At 54.5% G+C, this 22,743-nt stretch overlaps 1 protein-coding gene across 1 annotated transcript; it reads left to right on the top strand.

Annotated features, from left to right (window-relative positions):
* Positions 1-18,598: 18,598 nt before the first annotated feature.
* Positions 18,599-19,531, top strand: LOC139828399 (olfactory receptor 14A16-like). Its single transcript, XM_071810770.1, has one exon. The coding sequence runs from the start codon at positions 18,599-18,601 to the stop codon at positions 19,529-19,531; it is 933 nt and encodes a 310-aa protein (XP_071666871.1).
* Positions 19,532-22,743: the final 3,212 nt, after the last annotated feature.

The following is a 22,743-nucleotide window of genomic DNA, read 5'->3' on the forward strand; positions in this document are numbered from 1 at the left end:
ATTTGGAGGTGTGGAGTTTTGGGGTGCAGGGGATGGGGGTGAAGGATCCGAGGGTGTAGGGTGGTGGGGGAAGGATTTGGGGGTGAGAGATTTGGGGTGCAGGATTTGGGGGTGCAGAGTTTTGGGAGGCAAGGATCTGGGGCTGCAGGATTTGGGGGTTCAATGTTTAGGGCAGCACAATCTTGGGGTGCAGGGGTTTGCAGTGAAAGGTTTGGGGTACAGGATTTGGGGTGCAGGATTTGGTGTTGCAGGGATGGGGTTGAAGGGCTTGGGTTTCCAGGCCTTTGAGGTGCAGGATTTGGAGGTGCAAGGTTTGGGAGGGAATTCTTTGGGGTGCCGGGTTTGGGGTTCCAGGAGGTGGGGGAAGGACCTTGGGGTGTAGGGTTTGGGGGGCAGGGTTTTGGGGGAAGGATTTAGGGGTGCAGGGTTTTGAAGTGCAGTGTTTCAGGGGGGCATGATTTTGGAGGTGCACATGTGGGGGTCCAGGTTTGGGGGGTGCAGAGTTTGTGAATGGAGGATTTTGGGGTGCTGGGTTTGGGGCTGCCTAATTTGGGGGTGCAGTGTTTGGGTGTTCAGGACCTGGGGGTGCTGCGTTTGGGAATGCAGGCTTTGGGGGTGCAGGGCTCAGGATTTGGGAGGGCAGGATTAGGGGGTGCAAAGTTTGGTAGGGCTGAATTTAGGGGTGCAGGATTTGGGGGGCAGGGTTTGGGGGTGTAAGATTTGAGGGTGCAAGGTTTGGGTGTTCAAAATTTAGGGGAGCAGGATCTTGGGGTGCAGGGTTTGGGGCTACAGGGGTTTTGGGTGAGGGATTTAGGGTTCAGGTTTAGGGGTACAGGGTTTGGGGGTGCAGGGTGTTGGGGAAGGATTTGGGGGTACAGGGTTTGGAGGTGCAGTGCTTCAGGAATCAGGGTTTGGGGGGCAGAATTTGGGGTGCAGGGTTTGGGATGGCAGGATTAGGGGGAGCAAGACTGTGGGGTGCAGGGGTTTGGGGTGAAGAGTTTGGTAGGGCAGGATTTGGGGTGCAGGCTTTAGGAAGGAAGGAAGGAAAGAAGGATCTGGAGGCGCAGGATTTGGGGGTGCAGGGTTTAGGGGTGCAGGATTTAAGGGTGCAGGGGTTTGGGTGCCAGGTTTGGGGGGAAAGGATCTGCGGGTGCAGGGTTTGTGGGGCAGGATTTTGGGTGCAGGGTTTGGGGAGCAGGATCTGGGGGTGATGGAATTGGTTGAAAGGTTTCGTGGTGCCGGCTTTGGGGGAGCAGAGTTCAGGGGTGCAAGGTTTTGGGGGACAGGTTTGGACATAAAAGATTTGGGGGCGAATGGTTTGAGGGAATGATTTGGGGGTGCAGGATTTTGGGGTTGTAGGAGGCAGGATCTGGGGTGCTGCTTTTGAAGTTGCAGGTTCTGGGGGTGCAGGGTTTGGAGATCGGGATTTGGGGTGCAGGATTTATCATTGCAGGGTGTTACGCATTTAGAGCAGGAGGATTTTGGGGGGCAGGGATTGTTAGGGCAGGATTTGGGGGTGCAGGGCTTTGAAGCGGTAGGGGCGAGGGTTTGGGGCTGCAGGTTCCACATGTTTAAGAACTCGGGGTTCAGGATTGGGGTGCACGGTTGGTGTGTGCAGGATTTGGGGGTGCAGGGTGTGGGGCTGCAGGGTTCTGAGGTGGAGGATTTTGGGGGGTCAGAACTTGGGGATGCAGGGTATGGGCAGGAAGGTTTTGGGGCTGTAGGATTTTGGGGTACAGAACCTGAAGTGCAGAGCTTGGGGGTGCAGGGTTTGGGGGTGCAGGGATTTGGGGTGCATGTGTATGGGGGTGCAAGTTTCATGCGTTCATGATTTGGGGTTGCAGGAATTGAGGGTGCAGGGTTTGGGGAAGAATTTGGGGGTGCAGGGTTTTGGGGTGCAGAGTTTGGGAGTTCAGGGTTTGGGGTGCAGGGGCTTGCGGGGAAATTTAAGGTTGCAGAGTGTCGGGTGCATAGGACTGGGGCACAGGATTTGAGGGTGCGGGGTTTCAGGGTTCAGGATTTGGAGGTGTGGAGTTTTGGGGTGCAGGGGAGGGGGGTGAAGTATCTGAGGGTGTAGGGTGGTGGGGGAAGGATTTGGGGGTGAGAGATTTGGGGTGCAGGATTTGGGGGTGCAGAGTTTTGGGAGGCAAGGATCTGGGGCTGCAGGATTTGGGGGTTCAGTGTTTAGGGCAGCACAATCTTGGGGTGCAGGGGTTTGCAGTGAAAGGTTTGGTAGGCAGGATTTGGGGTGCAGGATTCTGGGGTGCTGGGTTTGGAGTACAGGATTTGGTGTTGCAGGGATGGGGTTGAAGGGCTTGGGTTTCCAGGCCTTTGAGGTGCAGGATTTGGAGGTGCAAGGTTTGGGAGGGAATTCTTTGGATGGGTTCCAGGAGGTGGGGGAAGGACCTTGGGGTGTAGGGTTTGGGGGGCAGGGTTTTGGGGGAAGGATTTAGGGGTGCAGGGTTTTGAAGTGCAGCGTTTCAGGGGGGCATGATTTTGGGGGTGCACATGTGGGGGTGCAGGTTTGGGGGGTGCAGAGTTTGTGAATGGAGGATTTTGGGGTGCTGGGTTTGGGGCTGCCTAATTTGGGGGTGCAGTGTTTGGGTGTTCAGGACCTAGGGGTGCTGCGTTTGGGAATGCAGGCTTTGGGGGTGCAGGGCTCAGGATTTGGGAGGGCAGGATTAGGGGGTGCAAAGTTTGGTAGGGCTGAATTTAGGGGTGCAGGATTTGGGGGGCAGGGTTTGGGGGTGCAAGATTTGAGGGTGCAAGGTTTGGGTGTTCAAGATTTAGGGGAGCAGGATCTTGGGGTACAGGGTTTGGGGGTGCAGGGGTTTTGGGTGAGGGATTTAGGGTTCAGGCTTAGGGGTACAGGGTTTGGGGGTGCAGGGTGTTGGGGAAGGATTTGGGGGTACAGGGTTTGGAGGTGCAGTGTTTCAGGAATCAGGGTTTGGGGGGCAGAATTTGAGGTGCAAGGTTTGGGATGGCAGGATTAGGGGGAGCAAGACTGTGGGGTGCAGGGGTTTGGGGTGAAGGGTTTGGTAGGGGAGGATTTGGGGTGCAGGATTTACGAAGGAAGGAAGGAAAGAAGGATCTGGAGGTGCAGGATTTGGGGGTGCAGGGTTTAGGGGTGCAGGATTTAAGGGTGCAGGGGTTTGGGTGCCAGGTTTGGGGGGGAAGGATCTGCGGGTGCAGGGTTTGTGGGGCAGGATTTTGGGTGCAGGGTTTGGGGAGCAGGATCTGGGGGTGATGGAATTGGTTGAAAGGTTTCGTGGTGCCGGCTTTGGGGGAGCAGAGTTCAGGGGTGCAAGGTTTTGGGGGACAGGTTTGGACATAAAAGATTTGGGGGCGAATGGTTTGGGGGAACGATTTGGGGGTGCAGGATTTGGGGGTGCAGGATTTGGTATTACAGGTTTTGGGGAATCATGGCTTGGGAGGAAGGATTTAGGGGTGCAGGGTTTCAAGATGCAGGATTTGGGGTGCAGTATTTGGGGTTGCAGGTTTGGGGGGTGCAAGTTGTGGGGCGGCAGGATATCGGGTATAGGGTTCTGGGCTGCAGGGTTTGGGGGTGCAGGATTTCAACGTGCAGGGTTCTGGGGTGCAGTATCTGGGGGTCCAGGGTTTGGCAGTGCATTGGCTTTGGGGGTTGAAGGATTTGGGGCTGCAGGGTTTAGGGATGCAGGATTTGGGGGTGCAGGATTTGGGGGTGCAGAGTTAGGGGGCAGGATTTTCAGTGCAGGGCTTCAGGGCACAGAACTTGGTGGGGCAGGATCTGGGGGTGCAGGTTTGCGGTAGGGAATTTGGGGGTGCAGGGTGTTGAGGAAGGATCTGGGGGTGCAATATTTGGGCTTTAAGGGCTTAGGGGGGCAGGATCTGGCAGTGCAGAGTTTGGGGACAGGACCTGGGAGTGCAGCGATTGGGGTTACAGGTTTGGGGGTGCAGGGTTAAGGGAATTGTTTGAGGTGCAGGGTTATGAGAGTGCAGGATTTCTGGGTGCAGAGTTTGGGGTGCTGGGTATGGGGCAGAAGGATCTGGGGGTGCAGGTTTTGGGGGTGCATTCGTTTGGGGGGAGGATCTGGGGGTGCAGGGTTTAAGGATTCAGGATTTGGAGGTGTAGGGTTTTGGGGTACAGGGTTCTGGGTTGAGGTTTTGGGGTGAAAGATTTGGGGGTGCAGTGTTAAGGGGTGGAGGCTTAGAGGTGCAAGATTTGCGGGTGCAGGGTGTTCGTGTGTCTGATTTGGGGGTGCAGGGTCTGGGGGTGCAAGATCCTGGAATTCAGGATCTGGGGGTTCAGGATTTGGGGCTGCAGGGTATGGGAGGGAAGGATCTGGGGCTTCAGGATTTGGGGGTGCACTGTTTGGGGGTGCAGAGTTTAGAAGTCAGGCCTAAGAGTGCAGAGTTTGGGGTGCAGGGGCTTGGGGGGAAATTTAAGGTTGCAGAGTGTGGGGTGCATAGGACTGGGGCACAGGATTTGGGGGTGCGGGGTTTCAGGGTTCAGGATTTGGATGTGTGGAGTTTTGGGGTGTAGGGGTTGGGAGTGCAGGGTGGTGGGGGTGAGAGATTTGGGTGCAGGATTTGGGGGTGCAGAGTTTTGGGAGGCAAGGATCTGGGGCTGTAGGATTTGGGGGTTCAGTGTTTAGGGCAGCACAATCTTGGGGTGCAGGGGTTTGCAGTGAAAGGTTTGGTAGGGCAGGATTTGGGGTGCAGGGTTTGGGAAGACAGGAGGATTTGGGGGTGCAGGATTGAGGGGCAGGGTTTTGGTGCAGGGCTTGGGGTCAGGATCTGGGGTGCAGGTTTGGGAAGAGTATTTTGGGGTGCAGGATTTTGGGTGCTGTGTTTGCGGGGCAGGTTTGGGGTGATCACTGCTGATCCGCACACACTCGCTCTCTCTGGTATTCACCTCCACTCCTGCTCCTCCACCTCCCCACTGTTCTCTCCATCTCCTCTCTTCTCGTTCCCACCACACTCTGCACACAGACCCGACCACTGAGAATGTTCCAGAACACGCTGATCCAAACCCCGCTGGGACCTCCGGGCTCCATGGCAATGTGAAAATGGAGTGTGCCACAGAATCCCTTTGGGTGTCAAACACCTTGAAGGTGCTGGAGTCCAAGCACAACCCCCCGGCACTGCCCACGGCCCTCAGGAGCTCCTGTGGAAACCCCTCCAGGGATGGCGGCTCCAGCCCTGCCCTGGGCAGCCCGTTCAGTGCCCGACAGCCCTCGCTGGGAGGAACAGCTCCCAGGCTCCAGCCAGAAGCTCACCCGGTACCGCTGGGGCCGTCTCCTCTCCTCCTGCCGCTCGTTCCCGGGCAGAGTCCCCGAAGCCCGCTCTCCGGGCGCTCTGCGGGCGGCTCCTGGCCCGGCCGCCCCCCGCACTCCCGCTCTGGCTCCGCCCCAAGGCTCAGGCGGGAACGGCCGCTGCGGCCCGGCCGGCCAATCGCAGCTCGCCGCCTCAGGCCCGCCCCCTCAAACCAGCCCTTGGCCCCGCCCCCTCCCCCCATCCCCTCCGGAGGAGCCGCACCCGCTGGTGCTGAGTGCGGAGCTCAGCGCACAAAGAGCTGCACAGGGTGAGAGGTGCGGGGGGATTCGAGCTGGGATGGGCGCTGTTTGCAGACGGAACCAAGTGAGGCACGGGCTCTGCACCTGGAGAAAGGAAAAGGTGCTTAAGTTCTATGTGAAAAGTTATGAAATTTGTTTGTGAATTATTGGCTTAAACGTTTTTTATCCATAGAAAAAGCGTAAGTTATTTATTTCAATCCAGTTCCTCACTTGTATTCCTTAAACCCCCGTTCATCAGAGCAAAAGCAAAGCAGCGTGGGGGATTCGCTCCGCCCCACACGCCCCCGTTAAACAGCACGGGTGTGTTAAACACGGTAGGGGTTCATACCCATCATGGCCCAGAGCGCTGCACACACCCACAGCCTTTCCTCCCAGCTCGAACCGCACCTGCACTGCTCACCCTGGGCAGCTCTGTGTGCGCTGAGCTCCGCACTCAGCACCAGGAACTGGGGTGGGGGGGTGGGAACGAGAAGAGAGGAGATGGAGAGAACAGTGGGGAGGTGGAGGAGCAGGAGTGGAGGTGAATACCAGAGAGAGCGAGTGTGTGCGGATCAGCAGTGATCACCCCAAACCTGCCCCGCAAACACGGCACCCAAAATCCTGCACCCCAAAATACTCTTCCCAAACCCTGCACCCCAGATCCTGACCCCAAGCCCTGCACCAAAACCCTGCCCCTCAATCCTGCACCCCCAAATCCTCCACCCCCAATCCTGTCTTCCCAAACCCTGCACCCCAAATCCTGCCCTACCAAACCTTTCACTGCAAACCCCTGCACCCCGAGGTTGTGCTGCCCTAAACACTGAACCCCCAAATCCTACAGCCCCAGATCCTTCCCTCCCAAAACTCTGCACCCCCAAATCCTGCACCCAAATCTCTCACCCCCACCACCCTGCACTCCCAACCCCTGCACCCCAAAACTCCACACCTCCAAATCCTGAACCCTGAAACCTCGCACCCCCAAATCCTGTGCCCCAATCCTGTGCACCCCACACTCTGCAACCTTAAATTTCCCCCCAAGCCCCTGCACCCCAAACCCTGCACTCTGAGACCTGACTTCTAAACCCTGCACCCCCAAACAGTGCACCCCCAAATCCTGAAGCCCCAGATCCTTCCCTCCCATACCCTGCAGCCCCAAATCCTGAACCCCCAGATCCTGAATTCCAGGATCTTGCACCCCCAGACCCTGCACCCCCAAATCAGACACACGAACACCCTGCACCCGCAAATCTTGCACCTCTAAGCCTCCACCCCTTAACACTGCACCCCCAAATCTTTCACCCCAAAACCTCAACCCAGAACCCTGTACCCCAAAACCCTACACCTCCAAATCCTGAATCCTTAAACCCTGCACCCCCAGATCCTCCCCCCAACGAATGAACCCCCAAAACCTGCACCCCCAGATCCTTCTGCCCCATACCCAGCACCCCAAACTCTGCACCCAGAAATCCTGCACTCTCATAACCCTGCACCTCAAACAATTCCCTGAACCCTGCACCCCCAAACCCTGTAACCCCAATCGCTGCACCCCCGGGTCCTGTCCCCAAACTCTGTACTGCCAGATCCTGCCCCCCTAAACCCTTAAAGCCCAAATATTGCACCCCTAGATCCTTCCTCAACACCCTGCACCCCCAAATTCCCCACCGCAAACCTGCACCCCCAGATCCTGCCCCACCAAGTTCTGTGCCCTGAAGCCCTGCACTGAAAATCCTGCCCCCTAACTCTGCACCCCCAAATCCTGCACCCCCAAATCCTGCATCCCTAAACCCTGCAGCCCCAAATCCTTCAACCCCCAAAGCCAATGCACTGCCAAACCCTGGACCCCCAGATACTGCACCCCAGAACCCTGCACGTTGAAATCCTGCACCCCCAAACCCTGCAGCCCAGAACCCTATACCCGATATCCTGCCGCCCCACAACTTGCACCCCCCAAACCTGCAACCCCAAATACTGCACCCCAAATCCTGCATCTTGAAACCCTGCACCCCTAAATCCTTCCTCCCAAGCCATGATTCCCCAAAACCTGTAATACCAAATCCTGCACCCCCAAATCCTGCACCCCCAAATCGTTCCCCCAAACCATTCGCCCCCGAATCTTTTATGTCCAAACCTGTCCCCCAAAACCTTGCACCCCTGAACTCTGCTCCCCCAAAGCCGGCTTGCGAAACCTTGTCAACCAATTCCATCACCCCCAGATCCTGCTCCCCAAACCCTGCACCCTCAGATCCTTCCTTACCCAACCCTGCACCCCCAAATCCTCCAACCCCCAAGTCCTGAACCCTGCACCCCCAACCCCTCACCCCAAAGCCCTGCACCCCCAAATCCTGCCTCTAAACCCTGAACAACAAGGTTCTGCACCCCAAATCCTGCTCCCCCATATCCTGCTCCCCAGATCCTGCACCCCAGAATCCTGCACCCCCATACTGTGATCCCTGCACCCTGCACCCCCAGATCCTTCCCTCCCAAAACCCGTAGCCCCATAACCCTGCACCCCAAAATGCTGCACCTCCAGATCGTGAACCTTTAAACCCTGCACCCCAAATCCTTCCTCCCCAAAACCTGCACCCCAAAACCCTACAATCCCAGATCTTGCACCTGCAAATCTCTGCACTCCACAACCCTGCACCCTCAAATCCTGCACCCCTATATCCTGCCCCCCAAAACCCTGGAACCTCCAAACCCTTGACCCCCAAATCCTGCAGGCCTAAACCAGGCACCCCCAAACCCTTCCCCACCAAACCCTGCACCCCTCAGACCCTGAAGCCGAAATCCCTCTCCCAAAGCCCCTGCACCCCTTAAATCCTGCACCCCTGAAATCCGGTTCCCTAAGACCCTGCACCCCAAAATACTGCACCCCAACCCCTGCAGGCCAACCCCGGCACCCCAGAGCCCTTCAACGCAAAATCCTGCACCCCCAGTTCCTGAACACGCAAAACCTGCCCCCCTAAACCCTGCACCCCAAAACCTGCCCCCCAACACTGCACACCAAAGCCCAGCACCCCCAGACCCTTCGTCCCCAAACCCTGAGCCCCCAAATCATGCACCCCCAGATCCTGACCCCCAAACCCTGCACCCACAAACACTGCACCCCCATATCCTGCACCCCAAGATCCTGCTACCCTAAATCTTGAACACCCAAACCTTGCACCCTCAAATCTTGCACCCCAAAACCCTACATCCCCAAACCCTGCCCCCCAAATCCTGCCCCCCTAAATTCAGCCCTACCAAACTTTGCACCCCTAAACCCTGAAATCTTACACCCCCTAATGCTGCCCTCCCAAATCCTGAGCCCTGCACCCCCAAAGCCTGCATTCCCAAACGCAGCACCCCCAGGTCCTGAACACCCAAACACTGCACCCCAAAATCCTTCCCCCAAAACCCTGCCCCCCCAAACCCTACACTCCAAGGTCCTTCCCCCACCTCCTGGAACCCCAAACCCTGCACCCCAAAGAATTCCCTCCCAAACCTTGCACCTCCAAATCCTGCACCTCAAAGGCCTGGAAACCCAAGCCCTTCAACCCCATCCCTGCAACACCAAATCCTGTACCCCAAACCCAGCACCCCAGAATCCTGCACCCCAAATCCTGCCTACCAAACCTTTCACTGCAAACCCCTGCACCCCAAGATTGTGCTGCCCTAAACACTGAACCCCCAAATCCTGCAGCCCCAGATCCTTGCCTCCCAAAACTCTGCACCCCCAAATCCTGCACCCCAAACCCTGCACTCTTAGACCTGACTTCTAAACCCTGCACCCCCAAACGGTGCACCCCCAAATCCTGAAGCCCCAGATCCTTCCCTCCCATACCCTGCAGCCCCAAATCCTGAACCCCCAAATCCTGCACCCCTAATCCTCCACCCTCTTAACACTGCACCCCCAAAACCTGAACCACCAAATCCTTCACCCCCAAAACCTCCCTCCTCTAAACCCTGCACTTCAAAATGCTGCACCCCCAAATCCTTCTCCCCAACACCCTGCACCCCCAGATCCTGACCCCAAAACCCTGCACCCCAAATTCTGTACCCCAAAGCCCTGCACTCTCAAATCATACATGCCCAGAACGTGCACCCTAAACTGTGCTCCCCAAAATCCTAAACCCCTTAACCCTGCACCCCCAAATCCTCCAGACCCATGTCCCGAACCCAGCACCCCAAAATCTACCCCCCAAAACCTACATCCCCAAATAATGCACCCCCAGGTCCTGAACACCCAAAATCTGCACCCCCAATTCTGCCTCCCCAAGACCTGCACCCCCAATTCTGCCTCCACAAGACCTTCACCCCCAGTCCCTGCTCCACTAAATCCTACACCCCAAACCCTGCACCCCCAACCTCCTGTACCCCAAATCCTGCCCCCACAATTTGCACCCTAAAATCCTGCACCCCAAATCCTGTCCTACCCAACCCTTCACCCCAAACCCCTTCACCCCAAGATCCTGCTGCCCTAAACCCTGCATCCCCGAATCATCCCTCCCAACCCTGCCCCCCAAACCCTGTCCCCCTAAAGCCTGACCCTGAAACCCTGCTCCCCAAAACCCTGCTACCCCCAATCTTGTACCCCCAGATCCTTCCCCCAACACCCTGCAATCCCAAACCCTGCACCCCCAATTCTGGTGCTAAACCCTGCACCCCCAGAAGCCTGCACCACTGAACCTTGCACCCCAAAACCCTGGCCCCCAAACCCGGCACCCCAAACTCCTGCACCCAAAGATCCTACTGCCCTAAACCCTGAACCCCCAAATCCTGCACCCCTGGAACCTGCAACCCCAGACCCTGTAGCCCCAAATCAGGCCCCCCAAAATCCTGCTCCCCCAGCCTTGCACCCCAAATCCTGCACCACCTAATCCTCCAACCCCCTAACACAACCCCATAACCCCGTGTCCCCAGGGCCCATTGTGGCACCATGGGGGACCCCCTTGTCACTGGGGACCCATTGTGACATCCTGGGGATCTCCCTTTGTCCTCAGGAACAATTGTGACGTCCCAGGACCACCCATTGTCCCCAGGACCCCTTGTGACATCCTGGGGAGCCCCTTTGTCCCCAGGGTCCATTGTGACATCCTGGGGACCCCCTTTGTCCCCAGTGCCCATTGTGACATCCCAGGACCCCCCATTGTCCCAAGGGCCCATTGTGACGTTGATGGGACCCACCTTTGTCTCCAGGGCCCATTGTGACATCCTGGGCACCCCCTTGTCCCCAGGGCCCATTGTGACATCCCAGGACGCCCCATTGTCCCCAGGGACCATTGTGACACCATGGGGACCCGCCTTGTCACTGGGGACCCATTGTGACACAATGAGGACCCCGCCTTGTCCCCAGTGCCCATTGTGACATCCTGGGGACCCCCTGGTCCCCAGGGCCCATTGTGGCACCATGGGGACCCCCGCCTTGTTCCCATTGCCCATAGTGACACTGTATCACAGTATCACAGTATCACAGTATGTTTGGGATTGGAAGAGACCTCAAAAGCTCATCCAGTCCAATCCCCCTGTTGGAGCAGGAACGCCTAGGTGAGGTCGCACAGGAAGGTGTCCAGGCGGGTTTGAATGTCTCCAGGGAAGGAGACTCCACAACCTCCCTGGGCAGCCTGTTCCAGTGCTCTGTTACCCTCACTGAGAAGAAGTTCTTTCTCAAATTTAAGTGGAACCTCTTGTGTTCCAGCTTGATCCCATTGCCCCTTGTCCTGTCACTGGTTGTCACTGAGAAGAGCCTGACTCCATCCTCGTGCCACTCACCCTTTATATATTTATAAACATTAATAAGGTCACCCCTCAGTCTCCTCTTCTCCAAACTAAAGAGCCTCAGCTCCCTCAGCCTTTCTTCATAAGGGAGGTGCTCCACTCCCTTAATCATCTTTGTTGCCCTACGCTGGACCCTCTCCAGCAGTTCCCTGTCCTTCTTGAACTGAGGGGCCCAGAACTGGACACAATATTCCAGATGGGGTCTCACCAGGGCGGAGTAGAGGGGAAGGAGGTCCTCTCTGACCTACTGACCACCCCCCTTGTAGTACACCCAAGGATGCCATTGGCCTTCCTGGCCACAAGGGCACAGTGCTGGCTCATGGTCATCCTGTTGTCCACCAGGACCCCCAGGTCCCTTTCCCCTACACTGCTCTCTAATAGGTCATTCCCCAACCTATACTGGAACCTGGGGTTGTTCCTGCCCAGATGCAGGACTCTACACTTTCCCTTGTTAAATTTCATCAGGTTATCACCCGCCCAACTCTCCAGCCTGTCCAGGTCCCGCTGGATGGCAGCACAGCCTTCTGGCGTGTCAGCCACTCCTCCCAGCTTAGTGTCATCAGTAAACTTGCTGATGGTACACTCAATTCCCTCGTCTAAATCATTAATGAATATATTGAATAATATTGGCCCCAGTACTGACCCCTGAGGCACTCCACTAGATACTGGCCTCCAACTGGACTCCGCACCATTGACCACCACTCTCTGGCTTCTCTCTTTAAGCCAGTTTGCAACCCACCTCACTACTCTATTTTCCAGACCACACCTCCTCAATTTAGCTGTGAGGATGCTGTGCAGACTGTGTCAAAGGCTTTACTGAAGTCAAGGTGGACCACATCCACCGCTCTGCCATCATCCATCCACCTTGTTACATTCTCATAAAAGGCTATGAGGTTGGTCAAGCATGACTTACCCTTGGTAAAGCCATGCTGAGTGCCCCTAATGACCCTCTTATCCCTGATGTGCCTTGAGATGACACCAAGGATAAGCTGTTCCATTACTTTCCCAGGGACAGAGGTGAGGCTGACCGGTCTATAATTACCCGGGTCCTCCTTCTTGCCCTTTTTGAAGACTGGAGTGACATTTGCTTTCCTCCAATCCTCGGGCACCTCTCCCGTTTCCCAAGACTTGGCAAAAATGATGGATAGCGGTCTAGCAATGACTTCAGCCAGCTCCCTCAGCACCCGCGGATGCATCCCATCTGGACCCATGGATTTATGGACGTCCAGACTACTTAATTGTTCCCTAACCCAGTCCTCATCGACTAAAGCAAACTCCTCCATTAACCTGGCTTCATCCGGGGCCTCAGGGGTACAGGGTTCCCCAGGACAGCCTCCAGCGGAGTAGACAGAGACAAAGGCGGCATTCAGCAATTCTGCCTTCTCTGTGTCTTCTGCCACCAGGGCACCCACCTCATTCATCAGTGGGCCTACATTGCCTCTGGTATTAGTTTTATCTGCTATGTATTTGAAAAAGTTCTTCTTGCTGTCCTTGACCCCTCTCGCCAGCTGTAATTCTAAGGAGGCCTTGGCTATCCTAGCTGCCTTCCTACATCCTCTATCAGCAGCCTTATATTCCTCCCAAGTGGCCAGTCCTTGCTTCCATGACCTGTAAACTCGCCTCTTCTGCTTGAGCATACCCAACAGATCCCTATTCAACCACGCAGGCCTCCTGGCTCTCTTCCTCGACTTCCTGCGTGTGGGGATGCTCTGATCCTGAGCATGGAAGAAGCAATCTCTGAATGCAATCCAGCTCTCTTGGGCCCCTTTTCCTTCAAGCAGTCTTGCCCATGGGATTTCTCCCAGCAATTGCTTGAAAAGGCCGAAATTAGCCCTGCCAAAGTCCAGGGTTGCAATTCTACTTGCTATTCTGTTCCTGCCACACGAGATGCTGAACTCCACCATCTCGTGGTCACTGCAACCCAGGCAGCCCTCGACCTTTACTGCTTCGACCAGACCCTCTTTGTTAGTGAGGATGAGATCCAGCAGTGTACCTCTCCTGGTGGGCTCCTCCACCATCTGCATGAGGAAGTTATCATCAATGCACTGGAGGAACCTCCTGGACTGTGGCTGGCTGGCTGAATGGTCCTTCCAGCAAACATCAGGGAAGTTAAAATCCCCCACAACAACCAGGGCCTGTGACTGTGAGGCCACTCTCAGCTGCGCAGAGAAGGCCTCATCAACTTCCTCAGCCTGATCTGGTGGCCTGTAAGAGACACCTACAACAGTATCACCCCTGCCAGCCTGTCCCTTGATCCTGACCCATACACTCTCGACTCGTTCCTCATCCGCTCCTGGGCAGAATTTACTACATTGCAGTTGCTCTCTCACGTAGAGAGCAGCTCCACCACCACTCCTGGTTGACCTGTGTTTCCTGCTGGCAGAATGTCTCACAGCCCCCACTGAGGAGGGCAGGGGGTTGGGAGATGGGAGCACGTTTCAGTTTCCAGATCCCAGGACAGAGCCCAAACCATCCTGCCCTTGAAATCCAATTCCTTGAGCTGCACAGCTGGTGGGCTTCTGTGGACAATCATGTTAAAAAGCATCCTTCAAGTGTTTGTGTAATACGTCTAGGAATGTCAGTTTTTAAAGAAAAATAAAAGTTTAACAGGCTAATATTTAAATATCTGCAAAATAGTACTCTGTATCCGTGATAGCCCCTCTGGCAATGACAATTAAATAGATATTTGCACTATAAGGCATGATACCCCACCCACAAGCACACATCTAAGTGGTTCAGATGAAGGGTGGTCTGGCAAACGTCACCCTTTGTGTCCCCAGGTGCACGGACACTGCTCATGTGCCTCTGCAGAGAGTGGCAGGAGCTGGATCCCCTTCTCGGGACAGACTCCTTCCAGGAGAGACACAGACACAAGGGTAACTCATCAGGTCTTTACTGCATTTCACTCAGCATCAGTTTTGACACATTGGGTGCTGTCCTGTGACTGCCCTTTCTGCACAAATGATCATACAAAGACAACCATTTAGTAAGACATGGCCATAAAGGGGCTGTTATGGACAAGAAAGCTCACCATAAACTCTGGAGAGAGCGAGGAAGTTTATAATAAGCACCAGGAAGAACCAAGAAGCTTAAGGCCTCTTCTGAAGAGTGGGAGGCCTGAGCAGCCGTGATTGGCCATGTGTAGGTGTGGGAGAGGGTCAGGGCATGTCAGGGAGAAGCAATGAGATGGCTGATGGCTTCAGTGAACCCTTCCAGCCATGTCTGAGCCCAGAAATGGAAAGCAGTTGATGTCTGCAGGTGGAGGAGGAACAGGAGGAAGATTTTCCTGGGAATATGGAAGGAAGAAAGCCCTCTCTTGGGCTAATCATGTATGGCAGTGTCATTTCCATCCTGTGGGCATGGCTGTGCCTGGGAGATGGGGAATGGCTGCTGCTGGGGTGTTTGTGCTCAGCCATGGCCCATGAGCTGACCCTGCTCTGCTCCTCTCTTACACTGCCCGCACTTGGATGGTCCTCAGGAATCATCCATGAGCCTGGTGGATCCATGAACCTCCTGGAGTGATGGATATGGATCCAAATAGAGGATTCAAGCAAGTTTGGGACTGGGACATTGAGGTGATTGGTGACCATTGCCAGGTGTATGAAAGAAGCTGGGTGAGTTGTGAAGAACTCACAGGCATTTGCAGCTCCACAGAAAACCAGAGCCTTGCAGTTAAAGCGACAGCACTTGACATAAAACCCACCCCCAAAGCATGAAACACTCACAGTGACCACAGGAGAAGCCTTGTAAAACATTTGAGAAAAATCTACCAGGTCCCAGGGGTCAGGGCTCACCCATTGTGATGATGAACAAGCATCAAGGGCTGACATGGCATCAGAGCCACCTCCACATGGCCCTCACCACCTTTAACCAGTGTCTCCAAGTCTTTCCTTCACCGGCCCTCACGGACAGGGACCTGCACTGGTTGTTTCCTTCACAGCTGTGTCAGTGATGGCCCTTCATGGGGTCCCACACACCCTCAGAAACTTGGGGTTTGCTTCTGCCTTTCACTTCATGAGAGGTTTGTTCGTTGTTTCAGCATCTGCAGTTCAGGATCATGGCAGCAGAGGGCTCATTAACATCTGAAATGCTCTTACAAGGCAAGGCTCTGTGCGTCTTTTTCCTAAAGGCTTCAAGTCTGTTGTTGATGATTAGGGAGATTTCAGAAATAGTAAAACAGAGAGCATTTCCATAATAAATAGCAATAAAGCTAAATTTCTTCTATTTCCTTCCATGCTCAGTTTTCATTTTCTGTAATGGTGTCTGAGTATCTGAGTTGCCTCAGGTCACCCTGACTTGAGCCCCATCCATTGCTGGGTTTTCTCCAGACTCCTGAGTTTAGGAATGAACTCCCAGGAGACCTTGCTGGTGAAGATGGGGGCAAAGAAGCCATGAAGAACCTCAGTCCTGTCTGATTGTACTCTTACAAAGTTCAGCAGGAGGCCCACGTCTCTTATTTTAAGGAAACTGTGTAAGCTCGTCTTGCTGCCTTCATTCTCCCCTGCAGCTATGAAGTTCAGATCAGCTTTGGCATCATCTTTACATCGATGGACAAGGTTTCTGAATTCCTCCTCTGCAGCTTCCCCTGCTTCCACCTCCTGTGTGCTGCCTTTTTGTCCTGGAGCTCCATCAGTTCAGATGAGCAGCCTCACAAGATAAATGCTTCTTTTCATGGGTGCTCGGAGGGATCATTCTTGTGCTTGGAGCAGCCTGTCCTGTAAGGCTGCTCTGGTTTCCTGAGCTTCTTCACCTTTCAGGCCTGCTTCCACGTAACCACCTCATCTGCCATCCTCCAGTACGTCAAAGTCTTCTCTGCAGCCCACCAGCCTGTGCTCTGCTGCTGGCCTTCCTCCCTCCCCTCTGGTGACTGGGACTCCACTGTTTCCTGGTCACAACAGCCAAGGTGGACACTGACGTTCACATCCCTCACCAGCTCTTCCTTCTTGATCAGGAATAGATCCAGGTGAACATCACCCCTATTGGCCCACCAGGCAGACATGTTAAGAAGTCGGCCCAAGATCACCTCCTGGCCAGTGAGTGTCAGGGTAATTACAGTTCTCCATAGGAACCTGCTCATTGACTGGAGACATCCTAAGGTTGCTGACAGAAGATGTTTTCCATTTCTTCTCCACGGTCAAGTAATTTGTAACATCCAACTGGATGTACATGGCTAAGTCTTGGAACTGGGAGTGAGAGTGGCTGGGCACCTCACCTCACTGACTCCTGAGTCACCCATGTCAGGAAGATGTTGTCAATGAGCTCCAAAACCCTCCTTGTCCCCAGCCAGGAACCTGGGAGGTGTGGGACCATAGTCCTGCCCTTGGCCTTGCGCAGCCCCACATCACACTGTCCAGGAAGGGCCCTGGGCAACGTGTGAGGGACAGGATCTGCCTTCCCAGGGCTGGGGGTCAGGGCTTGACCTTTGGTTAATGAAAGACATCCAGGTTTACTCAGCATCAGAGAGACCTTTACTTTGCTTTTCCTGAACTGTCATCACTGCCTCCGGTTTTCTACTCTAACCAGATCCTGGAGACCGTTGCTCAGTAGTGTCCCTCAGTGAGACCCATTAACAATACCAGAAACTATGGAGTTTGAATCTGACTTTGATTTCTTGAGAAGTTTCTTCTTCTTCCCCTCAAGGTCTGATGTTCATGGACTCTACACCAAAGCCACCAGAGGGGTCATTAAAGTGCCTTGGGCTGCTCCTGTGCTGCTGAGCTGGGCTGGGCTTCTGGGACAGAGGAAGCTCCTGGCAAGCGGCAGCGCTGCAGAGAGACAGCTCTGCCCAGGAGCAGCTCCTCTGCACAGCGCAGCAGGGCTGAGGGCTCTGCCTGGGGATCTCAGGGAGACGAGCAAGGCAGAGAAAGATTAAAGGTGGTCAGGATTGGGAGGATGACTGAGAGCTCACTGGAGGAGAAACCTTTGCAGCCCTTGCCATGGTAAGTCTCTGGGTGCAGGGCAATGCAGCTGTAGCTCCTGGAGGCATCTCCTAAAACTGGCACAGGCACAGCTTGTGGGATCTGTAAGGTGGGGGATCTTGCACCTCAATTTTGAACAGCTGTGAAGCCGGGTGAGCCCCCAGGGGTGCCCAGTGCTGTCCTGCAGAGCAGGGTCCCTGCACCCCAGGGCTGTGCCGGGGCAGGGACTCTGCCGCCTGCCAGGGTCAGTGCTCAGCCTGCCCGGGGAGATCCCATGGCAGCAGCTGTGGGTGGAAGGAGCGACCCCCGGCAGGGCAGGCAGGGAGCTTGTGGGGTTGAAGGGTGCTGTGTGGGTCAGGGCTGCTCAGAGCTCCAGATCAACTCTACAGACATGGCAGAGGGTCCTTCTGAACAACGACATCAAGACAGGAACAGCTGCAAGGGAAGGAGTCTGTGCTTTCAGTTTTCCACTCTTGGTTGTCTGGTGTGCAGTGGGAGATGGGGATTTATTTCTCTCTTTGGAGAAGACACTGAGACCTCAGTTCTCGTTAGGACTTGTCTGAGCTGCTCCTGAGCCCCTGCACACACAGAGCTGCCCCTGGGCAGTGCCAGGAGGTGTGAGCAGGACAGAGCTGAGCACACAGCGGGTGGGACGGGGTCTGTTACACTGACAGGGAGCAGACCCAGGGACAGAGACACAGCTGCAGGCAGCACAGCCATGGGCAGGAAGAGTTAACTGCTACCAGAAATGCTGTGGGTGGGATTTAGGAACCTCTCTTACACCCTCTCGATTGCAGACACATTTCCCAGTGCAACCCCCTGGTCTCCTCCCCAGCAGAGCCTCTGCCCCAAAGCCATGGGGTCCAGGTCACGAGTCTCCACCTCAGCAGCTGGACCTCCAGGGGAAAGGTTCCTGGAACGGTGAACACAAAAGAGGTGCTAAAAGTACTTGCTCTACAGTGTCTTTATGTGAGTGGCAGCAGCACATCCAAGTAAGGAGAAGGTTCCACAGCATGCCCATCTGCCTTCCTGTCCTTGCTTTATTTTCTGGTAGCACTGCAGTGTCCTTCCCTGTTTCTCCATCTGTCCCTGGTGCTCTTGCTCTCTGGAGGTGCGGTGGGAGAGTGGGTCAGTTTTTGTTCTGACACCAACTCAAGGGGTCTTGCCCCCGAGGTGTGTTCATGGAAACTGCATGCCCAACTGCATTTTAAACTGTGATGAACTGTTTTTCTCACTTGGTAGAAAGAGAGAATGAGCAGAAACATCCCTCCATTGTGGACGGGGTTTTCCATGAGAAACAGCCCATTTATTTTCTTCAGAGAAGTCTCCCCTAACTTGTCACAGTCTTTTGCTCCTTGCACAGGTCCTCACACCCACAGGCAGCAAATGTCCAACAGCAGCTCCATCACCCAGCTCCTCCTCCTGCCGTTCACAGACACACGGGAGCTGCAGCTCTTGCACTTCTGGCTCTTCCTGGGCATCTACCTGGCTGCCCTCCTGGGCAACGGCCTCATCATCACCACCATAGCCTGGGACCAGCACCTCCACACCCCCATGTACTTCTTCCTGCTCAACCTCGCCCTCCTCGACCTGGGCTCCATCTCCACCACTGTCCCCAAATCCATGGACAATTCCCTCTGCGACACCAGGACCATCTCATACTCAGGATGTGCTGCCCAGGTTTTTTTTTTCTTGTTCTGTGCTTCAGCAGAGTATTCTCTTCTCACCATCATGTCCTGCGACCACTACATTGCCATCTGCAAACCCCTGCACTACGGGACCCTCCTGGGCAGCAGAGCTTGTGTCCACATGGCAGCAGCTGCCTGGGCCACTGGGTTTCTCTATGCTCTGCTGCACACGGCCAATACATTTTCACTGCCCCTGTGCAAGGGCAATGCCCTGGGCCAGTTCTTCTGTGAAATCCCCCAGATCCTCAAGCTCTCCTGCTCACACTCCTACCTCAGGGAACTTGGACTTCTTGTGTTTAGTCTGTTAATTGGTTTTGGCTGTTTTGTGTTCATCATGCTGTCCTATGTGCAGATCTTCAGGGCCGTGCTGAGGATCCCCTCTGAGCAGGGACGGCACAAAGCCTTTTCCACCTGCCTCCCTCACCTGGCCGTGGTCTCCCTGTTCATTGGCACTGGCACTTTTGCCTCCTTGAAGCCCCGCTCCATCTACTGCCCATCGCCAGACCTGGTTATGGCAGTTTTGTACTCTGTGGTGCCTCCAGCAGTGAATCCCTTCATCTACAGCATGAGGAACCAGGATCTTAAGAATGCTGTAGGGAAATTGGTAGCTTATTCTTTTCAGAAGCAATGAATTACCTATAATCTTCAGGAGAGCATTTAAAGTGTAACTCATTGAAGACTCAGTCTGTCTTTTATTTTCTGGTGGTGGTGTTGTTGGCTTTTACGTTGTGTTAATATTGTAATTTACCGTAGAATTCACTGCCTGCCAAGTGATTATGTCAATGAGAAGCCATGCTCTCTTTATGTTTAAACAAAATAAAGAGACCTGCAGCAACATTTTATTCTCCTGAGACCCTTCTTCCAAGGCATTTTTGGAGCAGCAGGGACAGTTCCTGTGTGTATGGGTAGAATGGAAGAGTCCAGCACGGCAGCAGAATCAGGAGCTACCAGTGCTTGGTCTTCCAGATTTCGTTCTTTCTACTCCCCCACTCTCCTTCTCACCCCTTGTGTTGGTGCAAGGCCTGAGTGCTCTGGCAGCTTGGTCCCCGTCCTGCTGTGTGTCAGTGTTGTGAGCGCAGGCAGGGACAGGCAATGGGCACTGCTGTGACAGAGCTGGTCTTTGTAAAAGTACTTCTATAAAGAACAGTGATCTTCTTAGGGCAGCGTCAGAAGACTTTGGACTTCTTCAAGCTTCTTTCAAGAACTTGCGCAAGAAAGCAGCGTGCAGGTTGAAACACCATTTTGCAACTGAACAGTGTGTGTGTGCAGGGCTGGCACAGAGCAGCGTCCTCTCACAGCCAGGCCTCCTGCCAGAGACCTGCAGGACCAGCAGAGCAGGGGCTGGGCTGTGCCCCTGTGCACTGGACACCCCATGGAAGGAGCCTCCGGTCAATCACCAGGGACTGGTCCCCCACAACCACCATTTCCAGCACTGACCTCTCACTGTTCTTCCCTCCATGGATGGACGCTCAATGAATAGTTGAGCAGTCCATGTTTGCTTTGTACAGATGAGGTGTGAACATGCACATCATGTACATGAGATGACATGAACACGAGTGAGCAGAAACATCATCACGTGTTCCTTGGGGTTCCATGAAGGCCTGTGAGACAAACAAGGTCTTGAGGTCACTTCATGTTGAGAGGAACACCCCATGGGAAATCACCTGAATGCAGCACTGAGATGTGTTTCCTTGAACTGAGGTCCCCGTGTCCATTCGTCATGATGTGGGGCATCCCAGATGAGTGCAGAGCAGGGTGACATAATACAGGGCTGAGGTGTCTCCTGTCCCCTGGGAGTGGCAACAAGAGGTCAGAGGGACACTGTGACTCCTGCCTCTGTGTGTAAAAGGGACAGACTCTGTCTGTGAGCATCCCTGGGTGCAGAAGGAGTCCATGAGGCCAGCTCAGATGTGGACAACTGACAGAACCTGACATTTCTGTGTGCGAGTGCAGGAACAAACAACACAGGCCCAATGGGAGTGATCTTGGCTGCCTTGGACACATTCATTGGAAGTGCTCCAGTTTGCTACGTCACCCTTGCCTGTGATTCTGGGTTGTGCTCTCATAAGAAGCAGGGTAATCAGAGCGGTTCTGGGGTCCTTGGAAAAAGAAGCAATTAAAGCCATGTTCAAGAAAGGCAAGAATAGGCATTGAGAGAATTGGAGGTTGGTCAGCCTGCCTCTGTTCCTGGGAAGGGATTGGACACATCCTCCTGCAGAGTGGGATTTCGGCTCTTTTGAGGGTGATGAAAAGGTGGGTTGAGGCCTTATACAAACTCCTCTGGTTCACCCAGCCTTGAGCAGGACAGTGAGACAAGTTGAGTGAGACAAGAGCTCTATTCAAGCAAGGCAAGGAAGCAAGATGGGTGTCTACAGCCTGCAGGGAAAGAGGGGCAGGTGTAGGACTGTGTAGAACACACTTCAGTCTTGCTCAGGTCCTGGGTACTAAGGAGGGGGATGGATGGGTGTGGTATTTTGAGGTAAGTTGTGTCTCAGACGTTCATTATACAGTAAGAAGCGTGTGGCTGTGAAGAGGACAGTGAGGTCAGTTCTGTCTGTGGAGGTGACAGCCCAGCAGCAGGGACATGGCTGGGAAAGAACCTCTATCAAAGTGCCCAAAGGCCCTACCCAGGAAGAGACCTTGGAGATGGGTTGTCATGTTCATCCCACCTGAGAACACGACGGGACAGCAGCAGGGACATGGTCATGTCTGTCAGAGAAGCTGAAAGGCCAGCAGCACTCATAGGACTTAGGTGATCATGGTGTGGTGACCTCTCTCTGGTCAGATAAAAGACAACAAGAAGCCTAACGGGTTGGGTTCCCTGCATGAAGAACAATTTTTAGAGATGGTTGAGCTTTCCTTAGTAGCAGAAAAAAAAAAAAAGAGATTAAAAAAAATCACAAAATGAAATTTGCATGATGGAGACTGGATATGAGGAGGAAGAAATGTCAGTGGAAGGGCAGTGCTGTGGTGCAAGAGGTCACCCAGAGGGAGCTGGATCAGCCCATGGTTTGTGTTCCAAGAGCAGCCAGTGAGGGTGCAGACACAGCAGTGAAGGTGCAGAAATGCTGGGGTGAGAGCAGGTGGGGAAGCGAGATGGGTGTCTGCAGCCTGCAGGGAAAGAGGGGCAGGGGTAGGACCGTGTAGAACAGCCTGTGATGGAGATGGCAAAGGGCTCTGGCAAGGCTGGAAGGGACCCACAGAACCCAGGTCTCTGTCCCCTTGGCCATGGCAGTTGTCTCTGCCACTGAGGCCCAGGAGAAGCCATGTTGTCCTCATGGCACTGGGGCCTCGCTGCCTCCTTGCAGCCCCATGGGGAAGCTGGAAGTTGTTGGACCAGTGTTGTCCTTCCCTGGGCCTTGCACACCCACATCCCATGGTCCCAGGAAGAGCCCTGAGCCGTGTGTGAGGGACAGGATGCCCCTTCCAATTGCCTGCAGGTCATGGCTTCTCCTTTCTGCTTCAGAAAGCAAACCAAGGGTTTTTCACCATCAGAGCTGAACAAAAGTCTAAAAGGAGACCTCATGGTGGCTACAGCTTCCTCACAAGGGGAGAAGGAAGGGAAGGTACTGATCTCTTCTCTTTAGTGACCAGTGGCAGAACCCCAGTGGTGAGATGAACCCAAGCGAGCACAAATGCTGTCAGCTATTCCTTCGGGTGCCATGAAGGGCAGTGGGACAGAGATGGTGTTCAGGGGTCTCTTCCAGCGTGTGTTACTGTAGGATTCCATGAATCTTTTCCCTGGAGAGCTCTTTCACATCAGAATAGAAAGAGGAAAGAGAAAAAAATGAAGCAGAAGCAGAGGTATAAATGCCCCAGTGTAAATACAGCAGCTCCTCTGGG

This window comes from Patagioenas fasciata, chromosome 7 (genome assembly GCF_037038585.1).
Source record: "Patagioenas fasciata isolate bPatFas1 chromosome 7, bPatFas1.hap1, whole genome shotgun sequence".
Classification (NCBI taxonomy): Eukaryota; Metazoa; Chordata; class Aves; order Columbiformes; family Columbidae; genus Patagioenas; species Patagioenas fasciata.

Excerpts from the sequence above, each read along its gene's own strand:
- LOC139828399 (XM_071810770.1), top strand. The coding sequence starts at position 18,599 with ATGTCCAACAGCAGCTCCATCACCCAGCTCCTCCTCCTGCCGTTCACA.